This window comes from Rana temporaria, chromosome 9, assembly GCF_905171775.1.
Source record: "Rana temporaria chromosome 9, aRanTem1.1, whole genome shotgun sequence".
Taxonomy (NCBI): Eukaryota; Metazoa; Chordata; class Amphibia; order Anura; family Ranidae; genus Rana; species Rana temporaria.
The window spans coordinates 138,929,536-138,950,273 of NC_053497.1; the positions used below are offsets into that span (position 1 = coordinate 138,929,536).

The following is a 20,738-nucleotide window of genomic DNA, read 5'->3' on the forward strand; positions in this document are numbered from 1 at the left end:
TGAGCCTCTGAAGGGCTCTGTAGTGCAGTGGGGCTGGAAATATCGCTTGGATAGACGCCGCCAATAGGCCTACCAGGCGTGCTAGCGTACGGAGGGAAAGGTATCCTCTGCGTAGCGCTGAACGAATTTCTTTGCGGATTAGAGTGAGTTTGGCCTTGGGTAGACTGAGGGTGGATAGGGCGGTGTCCACCGTAAATCCTAGAAATTCCATCTGTTGGGATGGGATTAAAATCGATTTGTCGTGATTGACTACAAAGCCCAGTTCTTGTATAAGGGATATAGCCCAGGACATGTGGAGAAGGGCCTGGTTTTTGGAATAGGCCATGATGAGTAAGTCGTCTAGATAGATGATTAGACGTACTCCCCTGCTCCTCAGAGCTGCCACCACAGGTTTCATGATCTTGGTGAAACACCATGGGGCGGACGACAGTCCGAACGGGAGGCAAGTAAATTGCCATATCTTGCCCTTCCATGGGAAGCGTAGGAGGTATTGGGATTCTGGGTGAATGGGAACTGTAAGGTATGCGTCCTTTAGATCTATTTTTATGAGCCAGTCTCCAGGATGGAGAAGGTCTCGAAGGAAGTGAATGCCTTCCATCTTGAAATGCCTGTACTGGATGTACTGGTTCAGACCTCTGAGGTTGATCACTGGTCGATATCCTCCTCCTTTTTTGCGTACTAGGAAGAGATTGCTCATGAACCCTGGGGAAGAAGGATGTACTTCTATAATAGCCTGTTTGGAGATGAGGTCTAATATCTCCTTGTCTATGAGAAGGGTGTTTCGTTTTGCGAACCGAATGGGAGGGGGGATGATGTTGAGAGGAGGTGGGACAAGTATGTCTATCACGAACCCTCTTACTGAGTTTAGAATCCACGCATCTGCCGTAATCGCAGACCAGGCGTGGGTAAAAAATCTCAGACGACCCCCCACAGGAATATGATCGAGTGTGGTGTGAGGTATGCTTACCAGTAGGTCGGGATCTAGGATAACCGCGTCCTCCACGTCCGCGCCATGGTCTGCCTCTGGGAGGAAAAAAGGGCCTGAAATAAGAATAACCAAGTGTAATAACAGACAGAAGAATGACAGGGAAACCTGCACTGCCTGCACTAGAAATTGAAATTATAGGAGATCAATACTTATCTTCTCTGTGCTGTGAGCAGAAAGAAAGAGGAAGAACCACCTCAGGCAGTCCCCTTTTATGGAGGTCCCCGTAGGGGCGTGGTTAGAGACTGTATGGACTGCTGGGGGTGGTAGTTGTTTTGAAAAGTTTTACATTGAAGTTTTTGTAGAAATACATTCTGCTGTGAGCATTAATAAAGGAAGATTAATGCATAAGATATGAGCCTCCTGTCTGATATATAATTCAATTTTATGACCTCCTGGACAAAGTTGCCCTTTTCTTAAATTGAACTCTACAAAATGAGTATGTGCTTTTTGGGGTCTTTAGTATCAGGCATCTATATCTCATATTTGCAGGGCTGCCCATCTGATCTTCTTCTGTTCACACTTTCAATAAATTTTATCTGGTAGATTTTCAGGCCTCATCTTTTATTTTGGAAATTATTGCCCTACTGTAATGAACAAAGACAGACATATTTTTTTTAATCAGAAAAGGTATTTATTGAGAAAAAAGAACCATACAAGATTACAAACATACACATTACATTGTGCAGCATAAAAAAAAGAACTGGATACAGGCTGTATCCTAACACATATCTCTTCTCGCTCAAAAGGTTACTAAACAAGATATGCTGTATCCAAACAAGGTTATTGACATTGTCATACCTAGTGCTGTACATATCACAACCAATTATTTTCTCCCTTCCTTCCTCAACTCAGGGAAACTTATTAAGGAGAAACAAAGTAAAAAAAAAAATATATATATATAAAGAAAAAAAGGGGGGTAAAAAACAAAAAAAGGAAATAACTCATATCACAGGGAAAATAAAAAGGGGGAAAAGTTTCACAGCTCCTATACAGGTCAGACATTCAGGCAGTCAACTCAATCAGCATTGCAAGAGGGATACAGTAACAGCATTGCTAGCACCTATCACCACATAGAAAACAAAAAGACAGGTCTCACTGTCACTGGGTATATTCAATGCATAAGCCCGCCCCACAATAAGTCACGTACACTACAAGAGGGTCACCTCCTCCGCACGTCCACTGCTCACATTGCCCACCCTCTACCTCAACAGTCGATCCATCACCAGATCAACCGGAGACAGTACGGGGGCATCCAGCCAAGGTGCCCACAGTCTGTCAAACTTCCCCGGCCGACCTCTATGCTGATATATACATTTTTCCAAGCGAATGGTGTCACCCATTTGGGTAATCCATTCCCTCATCGTCGGTGGCTCAGTAGCCTTCCAATGCCTCAGAATTAGTTTGCGGGCCTGAAACAGAGCCCTGATTATGGCCTGTTTGGAATTGTCGTCCATGGGGATGTCATCCCAATATGCATGGTTTCGGGTCCGTAGGTATGTTAGTCTGAAATACTCTGTTAACTGTGGCTAGGTGTAACTTGGGGCACCTCCATAACAGATGGATTAGGTCCCCATGATCTCTCTCGCAACGGGGGCAATTAGAATCCGGTCTCACCCCCATTTTGCAAAACCTAGCGGGCGGATAATGTAGAGTTGTGAGAGCCGTTGGGCCACGTTTAAGGAACACAGTTGTACCCCCTGGAGCGCCTCCTCCCACTGCTCATCCTCAAACACTCCTACATCTCTCTTCCACCTACTTGAAGCCGCAAGGGGGAATCCCTCCGGGAATATGGTAAGAATCATGGAATAAGCTCTAGAAATGAATCCCTGAAACTCCAGCCATGTATTTAAATATTGGCGTCTGCGAGAGAATCCAAAGGTTCTCTCCCGACTGTGCCCTCACTGCATGCTGCAACTGTATATAATAAAAGAGCATTGACTGCGGGAGGTGAAAACGCTCCCTCAGCTCCGGGAAGGGAATCAGTCTACCCGCCGCAAATGTGTGTCTCAAGTGTGTGACTCCGCAACTCCTCCACCGCACCCCACAATCCAACGCGAGCAACTCCTCGTAATACCCATTGACCCAGATCGTATTGTACTCAGTGAATCCCTCCACTCCCTGTAGTTGTCTAAGCTTATTCCAAAGACAGACATATTTAAAAACCATCATGTGCAAAAAAAAGTGCTTTCACAATGCAGCACTGTGATACATACATTTCATCATCAACCATGTGAGTTTCTCAATGTTGTACATTCATTAACTGTTGGATCAGAGCCCATCGAGTGAACCATCTAATGTGGTTGGATCTATATGCTGTTACCTTACAGCAGTAAGGTAAGGGGACATCCTTACTTACCCTAAAAGGATCACTGGATACCCATTTTCCTCTCACTCCATATTGCGGACCTACACTTGCACTTTTGCTTTCTTGGACTTTTGAAATTTTACTTATATTTTTTGCTAATATTTTTCAAACTCTGTTGATGGACTGTTTATCACCAATATAGGAGTGTCACTTAGCACAGTTACCTGAAAAAAAAAATTTTTTTGCACCATTACTTATAGTGTATTTCATCACACTAAGAGGAACCTGTGTAGTTATATGATTTGCACCATTACTGTTATTGTTCACTGATCATTTATATTTATTTTTATGCTGATGCCATTTGGGCTATATTGCTCCTCATTTCAATTACACCTACTTTCATTCCCCTCCCCCACCTGTTTATTCACTTATCCACTCACCACTGATTAGCGCAGCACTACCCTCCCCATTTTCAATTGCTTATGGTTTGATACACCTTCCAGTGCCGCAGCTGTACCTCCACTTCTCATCACTTTCATTTCCCCTCCCCCTTTCTTCCCCTCTCTGTTTCCCCTCCTTTGATAAGCGCGGTAATATCCATTTTTCCACTATTCATTAACTGTAACCATATTGCTACACTTAGAGGTGCCCCTCTTCTCTTTTATACTCAGATGTGACATGACGCTATTTGTATATTAGGACATCGGTTGCTTGTCTTGCAAAATGCTCTTAAACCAAGTTACTCTCTAACCAATGTTTTATTGTGTATATAGAATTTTCTTAGGTTTTAAGGATAAGTTCACCTTTCATAACATGTTACACCCATATTTGAGGTGCAATGTATAACATGTTATTAATTTTCCGACCCCCGCTGAGCCAGATAGCAGTTCTTTTCCACCCCCTAGCTATCAAAAGTGTTTAACAAATGTGGCTGTGCAGGGCTCCGCCCACCCAGCTGCATCACTCATTCACAGTCAGGGCCGGACTGGCCTACCGGGAGAACTCCCGGTAGGCTGCCTGTTCTGCGGCCGGTTTCGGTTGCGGGGCTGCAGTGCTCTCTGTCTCCTCGCTCCTGTGTATTATTACGGAGCCGGCTGGCTCGGTCTATGTTTGGCTGTGACGCTGTAACATGGTCCCGCCCCCTAGACCAGCTCATGTGATAGTAGATAGAATTCAGCCTATCACACAAGCCGGTCTAGGGGGGCGGGACTGTGTTACAGCGTCACCTCCGAACAGGGCTGGACTGGGACAAAAATTTGGCCCTGGACTTCATCCAGACTGGCCCACTTTGACAGGTCTCTCCCATGGCGGCCAGACAACTCCCATACCCCCCCCCCCTCCGGCCACCCAAGCCCCCTCTCCCCCTTCACTAGCCGTTCTACTTTATTAGAGTAGAATGGCTGGTACTCTTATAGGCAGTACCAGTGGGGAAGCTAGACATTATTTCACCCGGGGCAAAGAATCAGTTTGGTGCCCCCCCTTATGGGACAAGATTAGGCAGAAGTGAGAAACTCCCAGGCCATAGCTGTTGAGTCAGCTGTCTGTCCCCTCCCCCATGCTCCTCTGGTCCTACCCCTGCTGTTTTGTCCCCCCAGGTGAGCTCTGTGAGGAGGGAGAGACAGAGAAGGGGAGTGGGGCGGCAGTCCGCTGTCACTGAAGCCGGCCCACTAAGCCATCGGCCCACCGGGAAACTCCCTGTAGTCCCAATGGCCAGTCCATCCCTGCAGACACCCCCTTGGTGCAAACCTCCCCTAGTACAGACCCCAGTAGTACAGACACTCCCCCCCTTAACAGACCTCAGAACAGAGCAGCTGATACACACAGTGGTGTGTCCCTCGAGCGCGGGCTCCTCCTCCTCTGTGGATGTAAACAGAGGAGGGGGCGGCGGGTTCCTTCCCGCTCTGCTGAAAGACACAGCCGCGGCACGAGCCGTGAGGCACACAGGGCAGGGGGCGGCGGTGTCACCCCATGGCGGGTGTCACCCGCCCCTTCCCTGGATATTACACACAGTCAGCGGGCATTTTGGAGCTCAGTGTGAAAAGCTTGGCCGGCATGTTGAGAAAGGTCCCGCCCACCTTCTAGATCAGCTCATGTTCGTCTATCACACAAGCTGATCTAGGAGGAGGGCGGGACCTTTCTCACATGCCGGCCAAGCTTTTCACACACTGAGTTCAGAGACAAACAGCGGAGATGCCCGCTGACTGTGTCCCTCATGCGGGCGGGTGGTGGGAACCCCGGACTTGGCGGAACTACAGGGTGTTGCGACCATGAAAATTCTGCCACTGCTTTGGGGGTGTTTTTCTGCTAAGGGGATGGGACAACTTCACTGCATCAAAGGAATCATTGATGGGGCCATGTACCATTGAATCTTGGGTGAGAGAACCTCCTTCCCTCAGCCAGGGCATTGAAAATGGGTCGTGGATGGGTATTCCAGCACGACAATGATCCAAAACACATGGCCAAGACAACAAAGGAGTCGCACAAGAAGAAGCACATTAATGTCCTGGAGTGGCCTAGCCAGTCTCTAGACCTTAATCCCATAGAAAATATGTGGAGGGAGCTGAAGGTTCGAGTTCTCAAAGTCGGCCTCAAAACCTTAATGACTTGGAGAGGATCTGCAAAGACAAAATCCCTCCTGAGATGTGTGCCAACCTGGTGACCAACTACAAGAAACGTCTGACCTCTGTGATTGCCAACAAGGGTTTTGCCACCAAGTACTAAGTCATGTTTTACAAAGGGATCAAATACTTATTTCACTCATTAAAATGCAAATCAATTTATAACTTTTTTGAAATGCTTTTTTCTGGATATTTGTGTTGTTATTCTGTCTCTCATTGTTAAATGGCTATTCATACTTACCTTGGTGGATGGAGCATCAGCGTCTCTGCACTGAGAACCGAGCCACCGAACACAACCGATGTTCTCCTCTCACTCCTCCCCGAGCAGAGCGATGCTGCCTGTCAGTCAGCATCGCTTCTGCTCTACTTCTCACCCTCAGACAGGAAGTGTGGTAACTGGTGCATTACCAGGTTAAAATGTGTAAAAACAGAAGACTAGAGCAGCTCTAATGACCGCTAAACAACAATATTATCAGTTTTTGTTCCTGGGTTTATATATGCTTCGGTCGGACTCCTGATACACCCTTGTATCTTTATGTGTGTGGGTTCTGGCACCATATGTTGTAAGAAAACGTGATCCTGGCTTTAGGTGGCTTCCAATAAAACAGGTGTCCCCATTGATATGTTTCCCCTCACTTCCTGTTCCTTTAATGGGTGTCGGTCACCTTTCTTTTTGGTAATGGAAAAGTACGTTGAATCTCTCTAGCGCAAACAAAACTGAAAGGGTTCTCCTCCCTACTAAACCTAAAGGGTGCTGGTTTTAGATAAACTGACATACTGCTACTTCTGGAATCTTAAAGTGGAGGTTCACCCGGAAATGACAATTTTTAAGATTAGATTGAGACTCATTTTGTCAAGGGGAATCGGGTAGTTTTTTTAAAATCGAAGCCGTACTTGCCGTTTTAGAGATACATCTTCTCCGCCGCTTCCGGGTATGGGCTGCGGGACTGGGCGTTCCTTCTTGATTGACAGTCTTCCGACGGTCGCATACATCGCGTCACAATTTTCCGAACGTAGCGGAACAGGCGCCGTATAGAGCTGCACCGATGTTTGGCTTCTTTCGGCTACTCGTGACGCGATAGATGCGACCGTCGGAAGCCTGTCGGAAGCCTGTCAATCAAGAAGGAACGCCCAGTCCCGCAGCCCATACCCGGAAGCGGCGGAGAAGATCGCTCTCTAAAACGGTAAGTACTGCTTCGTTTTTAAAAAAACTACCCGATTCCCCTAGACAAAATGAGCATGAATCTAATCTTAAATTTTTTTTTAGGGTGAACTCCCGCTTTAAAATGTATGAGAATGTAGGTATGCACAACGTGATTAGCAGCAATTTCCTACACAGACCTACACACAGTGACAGGGAGCAGCGCTGCTCCAGCCTGTCCTCGCGCTGCGCATGCGCCTCCAATCACCTCTGCCCGACTCCAACCTGTGTGCGGAAGTGTCGTCACGTACGTCACAGCGTCTCCCAGGGCAGCGGTAGTAGCGGCCAGGGCCCATCATGGCGGTGGATAGGGTTGTATCTGCCTGCCGCTGACACCCCCGGGGGTGCTGAGTCCCGGCGGCTCCGGAAGGGGACTGTGTACGTGCGGCCGGAGCCGGGATTCCTGTCAGGGCTTCAGTTCCCTCCTCAGCAGCTCCCAGCCCCCTGACATGACGGAGACCGCAGGGGGCTGGTGAAGCCCCGACTATTGGAATGACCAAGGAGGTGACAGCGGGGTGTCAGGGCTCTGTGTGCTGCTCGGGGGGTTCCCGAATCTGCTGAAGTGTCCTCAGTGTTCTCTATTACCTTCATACACCCTATACTGCCCCCTGTCTTCTGTACTGTATTCATACACCCTATACTGCCCCCTATCTTCTGTAATAACCCCATAGACCTTATACTGCCCCCTATCTTCTGTACTGTACTCATACATCCCATACTGCCCCCCTATCTTCTGTACTGTACTCACACACCCTATACTGCCCCCCTATATTCTGTACTGTACTCATACACCCTATACTGCCCCCTGTTTAATGTAATAACCCCATAGACCTTATACTGCCCCCTGTCTTCTGTAATAACCCCATAGACCTTATACTGCCCCCCTATCTTCTGTAATAACCCCATAGACCTTATACTGCCCCCCTATCTTCTGTAATAACCCCATAGACCTTATACTGCCCCCTGTACTGTACTTATACATCCCATACTGCCCCCCTATCTTCTGTACTCATACACCCTATACTCCCCCTCTCTGCACTCCACCCAGTTCTCTGTATTACCCTCATATATCTTTTACTGCCCCCTGTCCTCTATACTGCATCCATACAGTACTGCCCTTTTACACCCTAAAGCCCCCCCCTAGTCCTCTGTAGTGCCCCTGTATACCTTACAGTGCCCCCTGTCCACTATACAGCCCTTGTACTCCCTAAAGTGTCCATAATCATCTAGATCACCCCACACCCGCTAACGTGCCCTAATATTCTGTACTTCCCCTGTACCCCATTAAAGTACCTCTGATTCTCCATACTACCCCAATAAAGCATCCCTAGTGCTCTTTGCTGTCTCTGTAACCCCCCCAAAGTGCCCCTAATTATCTCTACCGTCCATATCACTGAAGTGTCTCCAGGCTTCAGAACTGTCCCATCTCACCAAGGGTCTTATTGATCTTTATACCCCGTAGCCTTCTAAATTGCCCCTACACTATCTAAAGTCTCCCCCTGTTCACCTCCTGCCTATGTAGCCTCTAACGTGTGTCTAATCATTGGCGCTGTCCTTGTAACTAGTCTTCCAAGCTGACCTTATACTTGCTAAAGTGCCCCAAATCCATTTATCTGTACCAAAAGCCATCTACGTTCACTGTATTTCCTCTAAATACCCATATAAAGTGCTGGCATAACCAAAAGTTGCCCCCTAAATTCTCTCTTACAAAACAATAGTCCATAAGCTGGTCCTGTATTGTGTTTACTAAATTGCTACGGGTCCCCCCATCCCCCCATAGACAGGTACCAACCACTTTCATACAATCTCCTGTCTTCTCCAGACTCCCCGAGGCTGTTCTTTTCAGAAGATATTATCCAGACCTGATAACCTGCCCCTATACGTTTTTTATCATATCTTCTACACAGCTCCTTTATTTCTGGACCCCCCCGGGTGTCACCGGTGCTGAACGACCATGACTTGAGCCAAGACTCCTACTTGAAAACCTGGATTTACAGTCTATGCAAGAACCAAGCAATAGGACTCCTCTAATCCCTGTCCGCCTTTTCTATTGATTGACTCACGACTTGTCACTTTATCTGCAGCACCAACTAACGTTGCAATCTTTTTATTTCACCAAACGTTACAATTTCTTGCAATTCTCGTGCTTTTATTTTGAGGATTATGAACGATTTTATATATTTAACACACAAACCACATCCTCCTACCAAAGAGTAACAAGTTATACAAGACGAGAAGAAAAAAAAAGAAGATACTTCCTCTTTTTGTATTTTTACTGACTTTTCTCAGTGGACTGAAAGGACATTTGTTAACCTGTAGGAATACTGGATGCTGTGAAGACCACACTATTCTCAGTGCAAAGTGCTTTTATTTATTACTAACTGAAGAGTATCGCTTCGTCCTATGGGTCAGCAGCCTGGAAAAGTGCTTGGGGACCAAAGGAGGCCAAGTCTGCCTGCCTTACCCTTTATTAAAGGAGTCGGGAAGAAGGATGCCACCAGACACGGGGGTCCTCCCTGCAATGTTTTTGTGGAACATGGTAAGAAAATGTGCCCATGTTGGGTGTTGATGTGCCTTCGCAAATTAACATATTTCAGTGGTAATATGGAGTGTGGATAACAATACATCGATTCTTCATTGGCCGTCGTTCTTACTGCAGTGGTTTGCAATACATTTTAACACTTGAACCTTCTATAAAACTTGAGGGCTGCAGGCTTTCCTCGGTGACAATTATTCGTTTAGCAAAAAAATGGTAGAATTTGTATAGTGGAAAAGGGGGGCTTTTGTGGATGAAATGTGATGAACTAAAGCACTGATATGCAATTAGAGGACCTCCAGCTGCTGCAGAACTACAAGTCCCATGAGGCATAGCAAGACTCTGACAGCCACAAACATGACACCCAGAGGCAGAGGCATGATGGGACTTGTAGTTTTGCAACAGCTGGAGGTCCGCTAATTGCCTATCCCTGAACTAAAGGAATAAATGTAACACAAAGCAGAGGTTGATTTGCCCTGAGGTGTTTAGACTGCTGTGTTAGGAGTAAGGATGAGCTCCGGCGTGTTCGCATAGAACACGTGCAGAGCCCGCCAGGAAGTCGGCACCCGCGCTGCGCTAATCGCAGCCAGGCAGACATTTTCCGATCTCTGCAGCGGGTGCCGACTTCCTAGCTTGCTCTGCACGTGTTCTATGAGAACACGCCGGAGCTCATCCTTAGGAGCCCTGCCTGCAGTCAGCACAGTTTGCACTCCTCAGTCTTCTGCTTATTAAAGCGGAGGTTCACCCAAAAAACAAGTATCTAACATTACATTCAGTATACCTCAAACATGTACAGTTTGCCAGTGTTTTTTTTTTTTGGGGGGTGTACATACGGTATTATCTGTATTTTCCTCCCGGCTTCTGGGTACTCGCTCCCGCGGGACTGGGCGTTCCTGTGCAGTGCCGCAGTGTCATCTGGGACTTCGCCCATATGATTGACGTGCCTGAGAAAAACTCCCAGCGGCGGATAAGGCGCGTCGCGACTTTCCGAAAGTAGCCGAACCGCGAGTCGGCTCTATACGGCGCATGCGCAGTCAGCTCTACACGGCTCCTTGTCGGTGCACAGACACTGTATAGAGCCGACTCGCGGTTCGGCTACTTTCGGAAAGTCGTGACGCGCCTTATCCGCCGGGGGGAGTTTTTCTCGGGCACGTCAATCATATGGGCGAAGTCCCAGATGACATTGCGGCACTGCACAGGAACGCCCAGTCCCGTGGGAGCGAGTACCCGGAAGCCGGGAGGAAAATACCAATAATACCATATGTACACCCCCCAAAAAAAACACCGGCATATTGTACATGTTTGAGGTATACTGAATGTAATGTTAGATACTTGTTTTTTGGTGAACCTCCGCTTTAAGGTTCATTGAAACTTGTGAAAAGTGATGTAACTTTGTGCATGCATTAATGGCTTTTTTGCTGATCACAATGAAATGTATTTTAGTCTTTTCAAAAGTGCTAACGAACTGTCCAGCACAGCCCAATGTAGCTGGGCGAAGGTGGCTCTGCACTTGTGAGCAGGGATGAGCTCCAGCAGGTTTGAACACAAGTCTGAACTTGCCTGAGCTATCCCACCAGAAAGCAGACAACCAATCATAGGTGGTGGAGGCCTTCCCTGACCTGCAGCCACATGTCTACGAGGAGCTTGTATAAGTGCAGGGGCAGGGCAGGCCTCCGCTGCCTATGATTGGCTCTCTGCTTTGACCGCTTCCTGGCAAGATAACTCACACGGGCTTGGACATGTGTCTCTAAACACCTGAGCTCATTCCTATTTGTTGGGCACAAATTGAGCGCATGTCAAGTCAAAAAAACTGTTCTGAGAGTGGGAAATATTAGAAACCTGTTGGAGCACGCGTATATATATATATATATATATATATATATATATATATATATATATATATAATTATAATGTTTGGGGGTTCTAAGTAATTTTCTTGAAAACTACTACTGTCCTAAAAAGGTTTGGTGTCTAAGTGTTTAAACGTTCCTAATTTCCATACAGAAGTCTATTCCTTTGATGTAAAAGACAAATGGCTACAGTGTTTAGACTTTACATTCCACTGATAGAATGTTTTAAAACTTGTCAGACTGCCCAAGCACGGGTTGCAGGGAAAAAAACCGCTTGATTTCTCCAACACTTGTGCAACTTGTCCTGGGACTTGGGACTGCAAGGCCGCATGACAAGTCTTTCCCCATGATTTCCAATGGTAACAAATTCATATCTGTGCGATTTCAGGTTGTGCCGACTTCAAAGTAGTTCCTGCACTACTTTGGTCTGACTTTCATGCGAGTTGAGGTGCATAGATCTCAAGTTTACACAGGCATTCCCTAAAATCGCGCAACTTTTAAGTCGCGGCAGTGTGAAATGGGTCTCTGTGTTATTGGGGTGGGGGGAATCCCCTCCCACAGAGCCATTGTGTTCTCCCGGGGGGGGGGGGGGAGGGGTGCCTGTGTAGGTATGGACACATAGGCTAACATTGAGAGTGTTTTAGAGGCAAGAAAAAAAATGCCTCCTCCTAAGAGCAGCGTCAAAAGCGCCCAGTGTGCATGAGGCCTAAAGGGTAAGCCTACCAGTTTGGGTGTTTCTTGGAGCACCTGGTGTGTTCCTTCATGCTCTGTAGGAATGTACTTGTCATCTAATGGCGGTGCCACCTGTCAAACTCCACATGGCAGAATAAGTTTCCCACGTAACCAAGCGTCATGGCTGCGACAATGTAAACTCGCCCCTCTGCCTGATTTTTCCACTCCCCCGGGCTACCCTCACACTTTAAATATTTTTAGCAGGCCAGGTGTTGGAAATGGTGCTAAGATTAATAATGTGCTGTAACCCATAATAGATAATTGGAGATCTACTACAGAAATTTATATAGCACATACTGGTCACTACTTCACATGCATACATACACATAGAGCCAGTTAACCTACCAGCATGTCTTTGGAGTGTGGGAGGAAACCGGAGTACCCGGAGGAAATCCACGCACGCACAGGGAGAACATGCAAATTCCAGGCAGGTAGTGATGTTGGAATGTAAACTGAGGACCCCGGTGCTGCAAGGAGACGTGCTAATCTCTAAGCCGCTGTGCTGTCCAGTATCTCTTTTTTCATTATTGTATAAACCTTAAAAGTCTCTTTGGTATGTGAAATGTTTCATGCGGACATTACAAAAGTTTCACATCCAGCAGAAGTTCTCCAATAAAGTGAGTTGCATAACATTTTACAGTTGTGTATGAATTTGTTAATAGTGTTTTGCAATGCTTTGTTTTCTTGGCTTTCCAGTGTTTATGGAAAGAGATGAATTCTTGTAAGGCCTTGTTCACACGGGACGTACAATGCTTATGCCCATAGAGGGCCATGTTGACCCATATGGCGATGTGCAGGTGTTTTGTGCATCCCCTGGCAAACCATCTGATTGGTGTCAATTGGGATGCAGCAGTTGCACAGTCACAGACCCTGCTCCCAACTTGACTCCTCTGCATGCCCCAAACACACCACATGTTCACACTGAGGGCAGGTTTGAAATCATGCCAGTTTAGCTGAACTTTCACGATTTCAAACTGGCATTTCAGTCTGACTTCAAGGGACGATTTGACTGAAATCGATGCAGGTTCATACACAGATGTCTATTGAAATCGCCCCCGAAGTTGCCAAAAATAGTGCAGAAACTACTTTTGTCGGTGTTGCACCAGTTCGGACATTGCCATTGCCGACAATAGGTTTCCGATATGGCATACAATTCGACGTGTCAAATCGGTCCAATGTGAATGTGGGCTAAAAGCAGAGGTGTATTTAGTTTTTGTGCTGCCCTAGGCCTGACTAAACTCGCGCACCCCCTAATTTGAATATGACACGCCCCTTCCTGGCAAGGTCACGCACCTTTCTGTTTAAGATTCGCCCCCTAAAAAAATTAAGTGGGGACACTAGTTCTGAGGGCCGGTTGGGGGGGGCAATGAATTCCCTTAATTTGCATAGATTTCCTCTCACTTCCTGTTTGGCTATGGGGTAGGAAGTGAAGGGAAATCTCTGCAATGGGATGGGGATGGTCAAAAATAAACTGACAGGGGCTCTAACCCCCCCCCCTTAATGTATCCACAATTAAAAATAAAGTGTAGCCTATAGTTCTACTTTAAAGCGGAATTTCCCTGGAAAAAAAATATTAAAAGCCAGCAGCTACAAATACTGCAGCTGCTGACTTTTAATATCCGGACACTTACCTGTCCTGGAGTCCAGCGGCGTCCGCAGCAGATGACGAGCGATCGCTAGTCACCCTGCTGCTCCCCCCTCCATCCACGGTGAGGGAACCAGGAAGTGAAGCGCTCCGGCTTCACTGCCCGGTTCCCTACGGCGCATGCGCGAGTCGCGCAGCGCCCGCCGATTGGCTCCCGCTGTGTGCTGGGAGCCGAGTGTTCCCAGCACACAACTTGGGCGACGGGATGTGATGAAATGCCCGTCTTTTGCCGTGAATGCAAATACCTGTCTTTTTTTTTTCACAAGAAAGCAAATACCTGTCTTTAGACAGGTATCTGCACCCCCCTCCCCCTGAAAGGTGTCAAATGTGACACCGGAGGGGGGGAGGGTTCCGATCAGCGGGACTTCACTGTTCGTAAGGGAATCTGGCTTTTGTACTGCGCATCCGTGAGTCTCGCTGCGTGTTCGGAATGGTCCCAACGGCTTCTGGGACCTGTGTGTGCAGCAGGGGGAAGGAGGGTCCGGAAATGTTCGGAGATTGTCGTGGTAAACCAGACGTGGCAAAACCAGACCCCCCCCCGAAAAAAGTGGCAAATGCGGGAGAGGGTGTGAACAAGTGGAACTTCCCCCTTTTGGGTGGAGCTCTGCTTTGACATTCCAAACAATAAAAATTCATCTGACAGAATAGGGAACTCAGGGCACAGCAGTAGAATCGTGTTGTTTACACACGCAGCAGCCTTTGCTGTCATTTGGAGATGCGATCTTCAATAGATCACATTTTGGAAAGCAGTTTACAGGTGGCTGGCAGGCAATATGGTAGCAGGGTGGCCCCATTCACTTGAAAGAATCGTTAACAGCAGTGCTGCCACCAAACTCAACAGTGTGTACTTTTTTACCAGGGCTGCGATTTGTATCACCCCCTCCGGGGGCTGTGTAAGGTTTAGAGGGCAGTAAACTGCCTATTTTTACCTCCTGATTGCAACTATTGATTTTTTTCCCCCACATGCAAAAACGTAGTGTGGAATATCAGCTGATTCTTTTTTCTTTCTTTGGCGGCCATAAGTGTTATGAATTTGTCCATGTTGGTAGAATACGGCAGTTCTGAGACATTTTCCAACCTACACGATTGGGATTCTATTCCAATATGACATGGGGAAGTGCTGTAACTATTTCCTTATGCTGCCCCAAGATGGAATTCATCATATTGTGTGGCAGATGGAGGCTGATTGGATACCTATATTAAATCGTACATTTTCAGCTTTAGCCTATTTGGTCATAATTATGTGGTGTGATTATATGGTTTCTATGATTTCACCCGGGTCTGCCTTATAGGTTTGAACTCGCATTCAATGGTTTCAGTAAATCTAAAGGTACATTGTACCTGTAAATCGGACAAGAACATTTTAAAATGTATGGCCAACTTTTATTCACTTGTATGTTCCCTAAAGTGCTCCTCTTTACTTTTATTTTTTATAGTGTTATTAAACTCACAACAGTAAAATCAGTCTGTAAATGCAGTAAAGCATGCTTGTTATACTCGCTGTGGAACCTAAGGGGTTAATTCTCTGCATTGTGTAAATAGATGCTTGATCCTCCCGTTTGTCCACAGTCCCCGATCTATCTTGTGATAGTTTAGAGCCTTGGAGGCACTCTGCACGTGCTCAGTTTGTTGTGTATTGCTAGAGAAGGTTTTTTTGGAAGGGTGCGTGTGACCAGCACTGTCCAGACAGAGGTTCAGGAGTCCTGCAGCTTCATAGGGCAGTCAGAGATGAAAACTCCTACAGGCTTTAACCAGGGACTGATAGAAGCCACAAGACTGCTATGTACTGCTGATGAGAAAAAGTATTTAGCAGTTTATATTTACTAAAATAATTGAATTTCCATGTGCTATGGACTGTGGGAGATCAGATATAGAGAATACACAGTCCTGGGTTTAGTAACACTTTAACATTTGTTTTTATGATCCTCCTTTCAATTCAATATTTTTATAAGTAAAAAAGAAAAACCGGTTGTATTTGTCTTTTTGGTCTGACTTTGGGACAGTGATAGTGACTGAATTTATGGCTTTGCTGTGACTGATCCAGGAATAAGCTGTGATAATTAGTCCATGGAGAAATTAGCACACAAGTAGGAGATAATGAGCTTTCAAACAACATTTTGTATCATCCATTACAAAAACCTTTTAAAGACTTAGCCCAACTTCAGGTAGCATCCCTGTGCCATGACCGTCATGCTTCCTATTCATTTAGTTCCATTATGCAGGTAAAGGACCTGGCCAGTTTTTGCGATTCAGCACTGCGTCGATTTAACTGACTATTGTGCAGGCGTGCGACGTGGATCCCAAACAAAATTGGCGTCTTTTTATCCCACAAATAGAGATTTCTTTTGGTGGTATTTGATCACCTCTGCGGTTTTTATTTTTTGCGCTATAAACAAAACTAAAACTAGAACGGAAAGTGCTATAAAAATGATTACTGTGAAAATGATAATTGCAGTTTAGGCGTTAACCACTAGGGGGCACTGAAGGGGTTAGGGGTGACCTCAAATGTTTCTAACTGTAGGGGGGGGGGCGGGGCTGGACATGTGCAGTCAGTGATCGTTGTTCCCTATTTCAGGGAACAGACGATCACTGACATTGCCACAGTGAAGAATGGGGAAGGTGTGTTTACACATACCTCTCCCCGTTCAGCTCCTGTAACCGATCGCGGGACACCGGCGGCGATCGGGTACGGTCACAGAGCTTCGGACCGGGTCGCGTTTGCGCCCCGGCGGCTAGGCTCTTAAAGGCGGCATACCTGTACGTGCCTGTGCCCAGCCGTGCCATTCTGCCGACGTATATCGGCGTTCGGCAGTCCTTAAGTGGTTAAGTGCACGTTTACTTTATACACCTCCAGTGTGTGTTCTTAACTACTTGCCAACCAGCCGCCGCAGTTATACGGCGGCAGGGTCGGCTCAGCTGCGCGAGATCACGTAGCTATACGTCATCTCGCTATGCAGCCAATAGCGGCACGTGCACGAATTATTGCTGTCACTCCTGTGTGTGCAGTGTTATGCGTAGGCGCCCCTAGGGTGTGGATATTTGTTCATACAAGTCTATATGGGGGGATTTTAAATGCTTGGATGAAATAAAACATTTTTTACACTTTTTATTTATTTTTTACTAAACTTTTTTCATCGCATCGGGGACAAAAAGTCCCCTATACGTTGCTTGCTTTTTTTGACAGGTTCTCTTTAATAAGACATCTGTTGTCTAAAACACCCCTGATGCCTAACCTATCCTCCAGTTAAATAAATGGAACACAGATCTTTTGGTTGGATCTCGGGTCGCACCCATACAGATCCTAAGCATTTGCACGAGTATCAGTACTTGTGCAAATGCTCCGATACCTGAAACCTGAACTTTTCAGGCTCGGTTCCTTTAGCCGACAGTGGAATTCCCCCACTGACAGTTGAAATGTATAAAGAAAAAAAAAAGCTGTCAATTATCGGTTGTGGGGCTACCTCGTCCTTAACCGATTACTCATTAAGCTGTCAGTGGGGTTCCCCTGTTGACAGCTGAAGTGTAAACTAAGTCCCGGCAATTGGAGCTGTCAAAAAAAAAAAAAAAGCAGCCCGCAACACTGATAAAAAGAAACATTGTTTCTATTTCTATCACATGCTTCTTTCACACGGAGACGCTTTGCAGGCGCTATAACGCTGAAAGAGCCTCTCCTTTCACTCCAATGCGCTGGCAGGATGGTAAAAAAAAGTCCTGCTAGCCACATCTTTGCAGTGCCCACCTGCCCATTGAAATCAATGCTTTTTCTGCCCCTAGCCGGGGTTAAAAGCATTCCGCTGGCGGCCCGAAAAGCACTGCAAAAAAGACGGTAAAGCACCGCTAAAAATAGCGGGGTTTACCGCCGACGCCCCCAATGCTTAGGTGTGAAAGAAGCTTTATGGTTTTTCTTCATCTGCAGATCAAAGGGATCAACTTTGATCTGCCAAGTCAATTTAAAGTAACCTGTCAAGTAAAAAAAAAAATGTGGTGTGTGTTTTGTTTTTTATTTAATTAACCACTTGCTTACTGGGCACATATACCTCCCTCCTTCCCAGGTGAAATTTCAGCTTCCGGCACTGCGTCGCTTTAACTGACATTTGCGCGGTCGTGCGACGTGGCTCCCAAACAAAATTGACGTCCCCACAAGTAGAGCTTTCTTTTGGTGGTATTTGTCACCTCTGCGGTTTTTATTTTTTGCACTATAAACAAAAAAGAGCGTCAATTTTGAAAAAAAAACACTATTTTTTACTTGTTGCTATAATAAATAGCCCAATTTTTTTTTTAAAAAACTTTTTTTTTTTCTCAGTCTAGGCCGATACATATTGTTCTATATATTTTTGGTAAAAAAAAAATCGCAATAAGCGACTAGTTTGCACAAAAGTTATAGCGCCTACAAAATAGGGGACAGAATTATTTTTTTTTTTTCTAGTAATGGTGGCGATCTGCGTTTTTTTTTTTTTTTTTTTTATTGGGACTGCGACATTATGGCGGACACTTTTGACACATTTTTGGCACCATTCACATTTATACTGCGATCAGTGCTATAAAAATGCACTAATTACTGTATAAATGTGACTGGCATTGAAGGGGTTAACACTAGGGGGTGAGGAAGGGGTTAAATGTGTACCCTGAATAATGTTCTAACTGTGTGCGGAGGGGACTGACTGGGGGAGGTGACCGATCTGTGTCCCTATGTATAAGGGACACAGATTGGTCTCGTCTCTCCCTGACTGGACGCTGTCTCTCTGTGAGCCGGCCATGAGAAATGATCTCATATGTTTACATTTGAGATCATCTCTCATTGGCCGCACAGATCGCATACCAAATAGCCACTCCGATTGGCCGTTCACGGCGATCTGTGATTGGCTGTGTCCAAGGGACACGGCCAGCACAGAATTTCCCCGCTGTGCGCTCGGGAAACGAGGAAAGGGGAGGACGTCAAATGACCTCCTCCTGGATTTTCAGGTCCGCGCTGAAGCCGTCATTCGGCTATAGCGCGGGCCTCAAGTAGTTAAATGTTTCTCTGTTTAACCCCTTAATTTTTTTCTAACAAGTCTTAACTCCTTATTCTCTATTTTTATTTTTATTTTTTTTGCTGCTTTTTTTTTATTTTTTTGATAATTAAAACGTATTTATTTTTTTGCTGTTCGTTTGATATCTTTTTATCTTTTCATATTGAAAAAAGCTAAATTTTTTAAAACATTTATTTATACTTTTATATTATAAAAGAATTTAAGCTGAAGTATAAACAAAACAGTTGCATTGGTTATCGGTAAGTACTAAAGAAAGTATCGGTGCATCCCTAGTTGGATTGCTTCTATCTGATTGTAGACAGTCAGCTCGTCAGATTTAAACACACTCCAGTGCTGTGAGTTTGTGTAAAACTCCATAAAGCTACCAATGTAATCGTCAGTGGTGACAGTAAAAGGGGTTGTAAAGGAAAAAAAATTTCTCCCTAAATATCTTCCTTTACCTTAGTGCCGTCCTCCTTCACTTACCTCATCCTTCCATTTTGCTTTTAAATGTCCTTATTTCTTCTGAGAAATCCTCACTTCCTGTTCTTCTGTCTGTAACTCCACACAGTAATGTGAGTCTTTCTCCCTGGTGTGGAGAAAGCCTCTTGAGGGGGTGAGCAGGCAAGTCAGGACACTCTCTACTTTGCAGATAGAGAAAGAAGCTGTGTGTTAGTGGGCGTCCGGACACTCCTGCTCGCCCCCTCCCCTCTCGAGAGGCTTTTTCCACACCAGGAAGAAAGCCTCGCATTACGGTGTGTAGTACACAAGAACACGAAGATTAAAGGATGAATGGATTTGGAGGGTATTTGTTTATCCTGGGGTTCAGCTCTAAAGACCTTTCTATTGTTTGTGCTGGAGACAGATCAATTTGAAGACCTTTCCACATCGCTGTCTATTGCCCTGTTTTTCTTTTTACCGCTCCATCGACTGAGGCCTCTTGGCACCCTGTCTTCTATAAAACACCATTTGCTCCGTATGAAACGGCGATTCGCGTTTTCCGCAACCCGTGTAATCGTGTTAGCGTTCATGAAGCCCAGCAGACCTGGCTTTTCCAACTATAAACCTTATCCATCGTCTTTCTCAAGACCATCCGTCACAGATTCAATTAAAACCTACCTTATTGTTTTATTGTGTTTTGCAGTCATCTGCCAAAGCGCAAATCGATGTGCTATGCGGAGCTGCGGTGACAAATTGAGAAGTGTGATATGTCAGACACGTGTAATACGATTGCGGGCAGCTGATCCTTCTATCAGAAGGTTAACAGCGTGTTTTTACAGGCAATTTACAGGATATAAGGGGAAAAAAAAAAATAGATAATTGAAGATATTATTTCAAGATGTAATATTGAGTATCTTTATTACCTTGTTCTGCTGTTGTCATTATTGTGGGTTATTCTTTCTCTTTACGCTGCTTTGTATGACTGCCTTATTCATGCTTTACCTATTTGGCCTCCAGAAGATTTACCCCCCCTTCATGACCAGGTTATTTTTGTGAGATACGGCACTGCATTATTTTAACTGACAATTTTTTACACAAATAAAATTGTCCCTTTTCCCCACAAATAGAGCTTTCTTTTGCTGGTATTTGATCACCACTGGGTTTTTTTTTGCACTATAAACAAAAAAATAAATAAAATAATTTTGAAGAGAAAACCTGATATAAAACATATCCAATGAAAAAAAAATCAAATTTCACAGATTTAGGCCAATATGTATTCTGCTACGTTTTTGGTAAAAATAAATTCCAATAAGTGTATATTGATTGGTTTACGCAAAAGTTACAGCGTCTGCAAACTATGGAATATATTTATGGAATTGTTAATTTTTTTTATATTAGTAATGGTGGCGATCA

General features: G+C 45.5%; 1 protein-coding gene across 1 annotated transcript in view; it reads left to right on the forward strand.

Moving 5' to 3' along the window:
• The first annotated feature begins 7,355 nt into the window (after positions 1-7,355).
• ABL1 (ABL proto-oncogene 1, non-receptor tyrosine kinase) overlaps positions 7,356-20,738 on the forward strand; it is a 325,871-nt gene continuing 312,488 nt past the window's right edge. The window contains exons 1-2 of the mRNA XM_040324661.1: positions 7,356-7,616; positions 9,020-9,651. Coding sequence (XP_040180595.1) covers positions 9,516-9,651 — 136 coding nt within the window. The 5' untranslated portion in view covers positions 7,356-7,616; positions 9,020-9,515. The remainder of the gene's footprint in view (positions 7,617-9,019; positions 9,652-20,738) is intronic.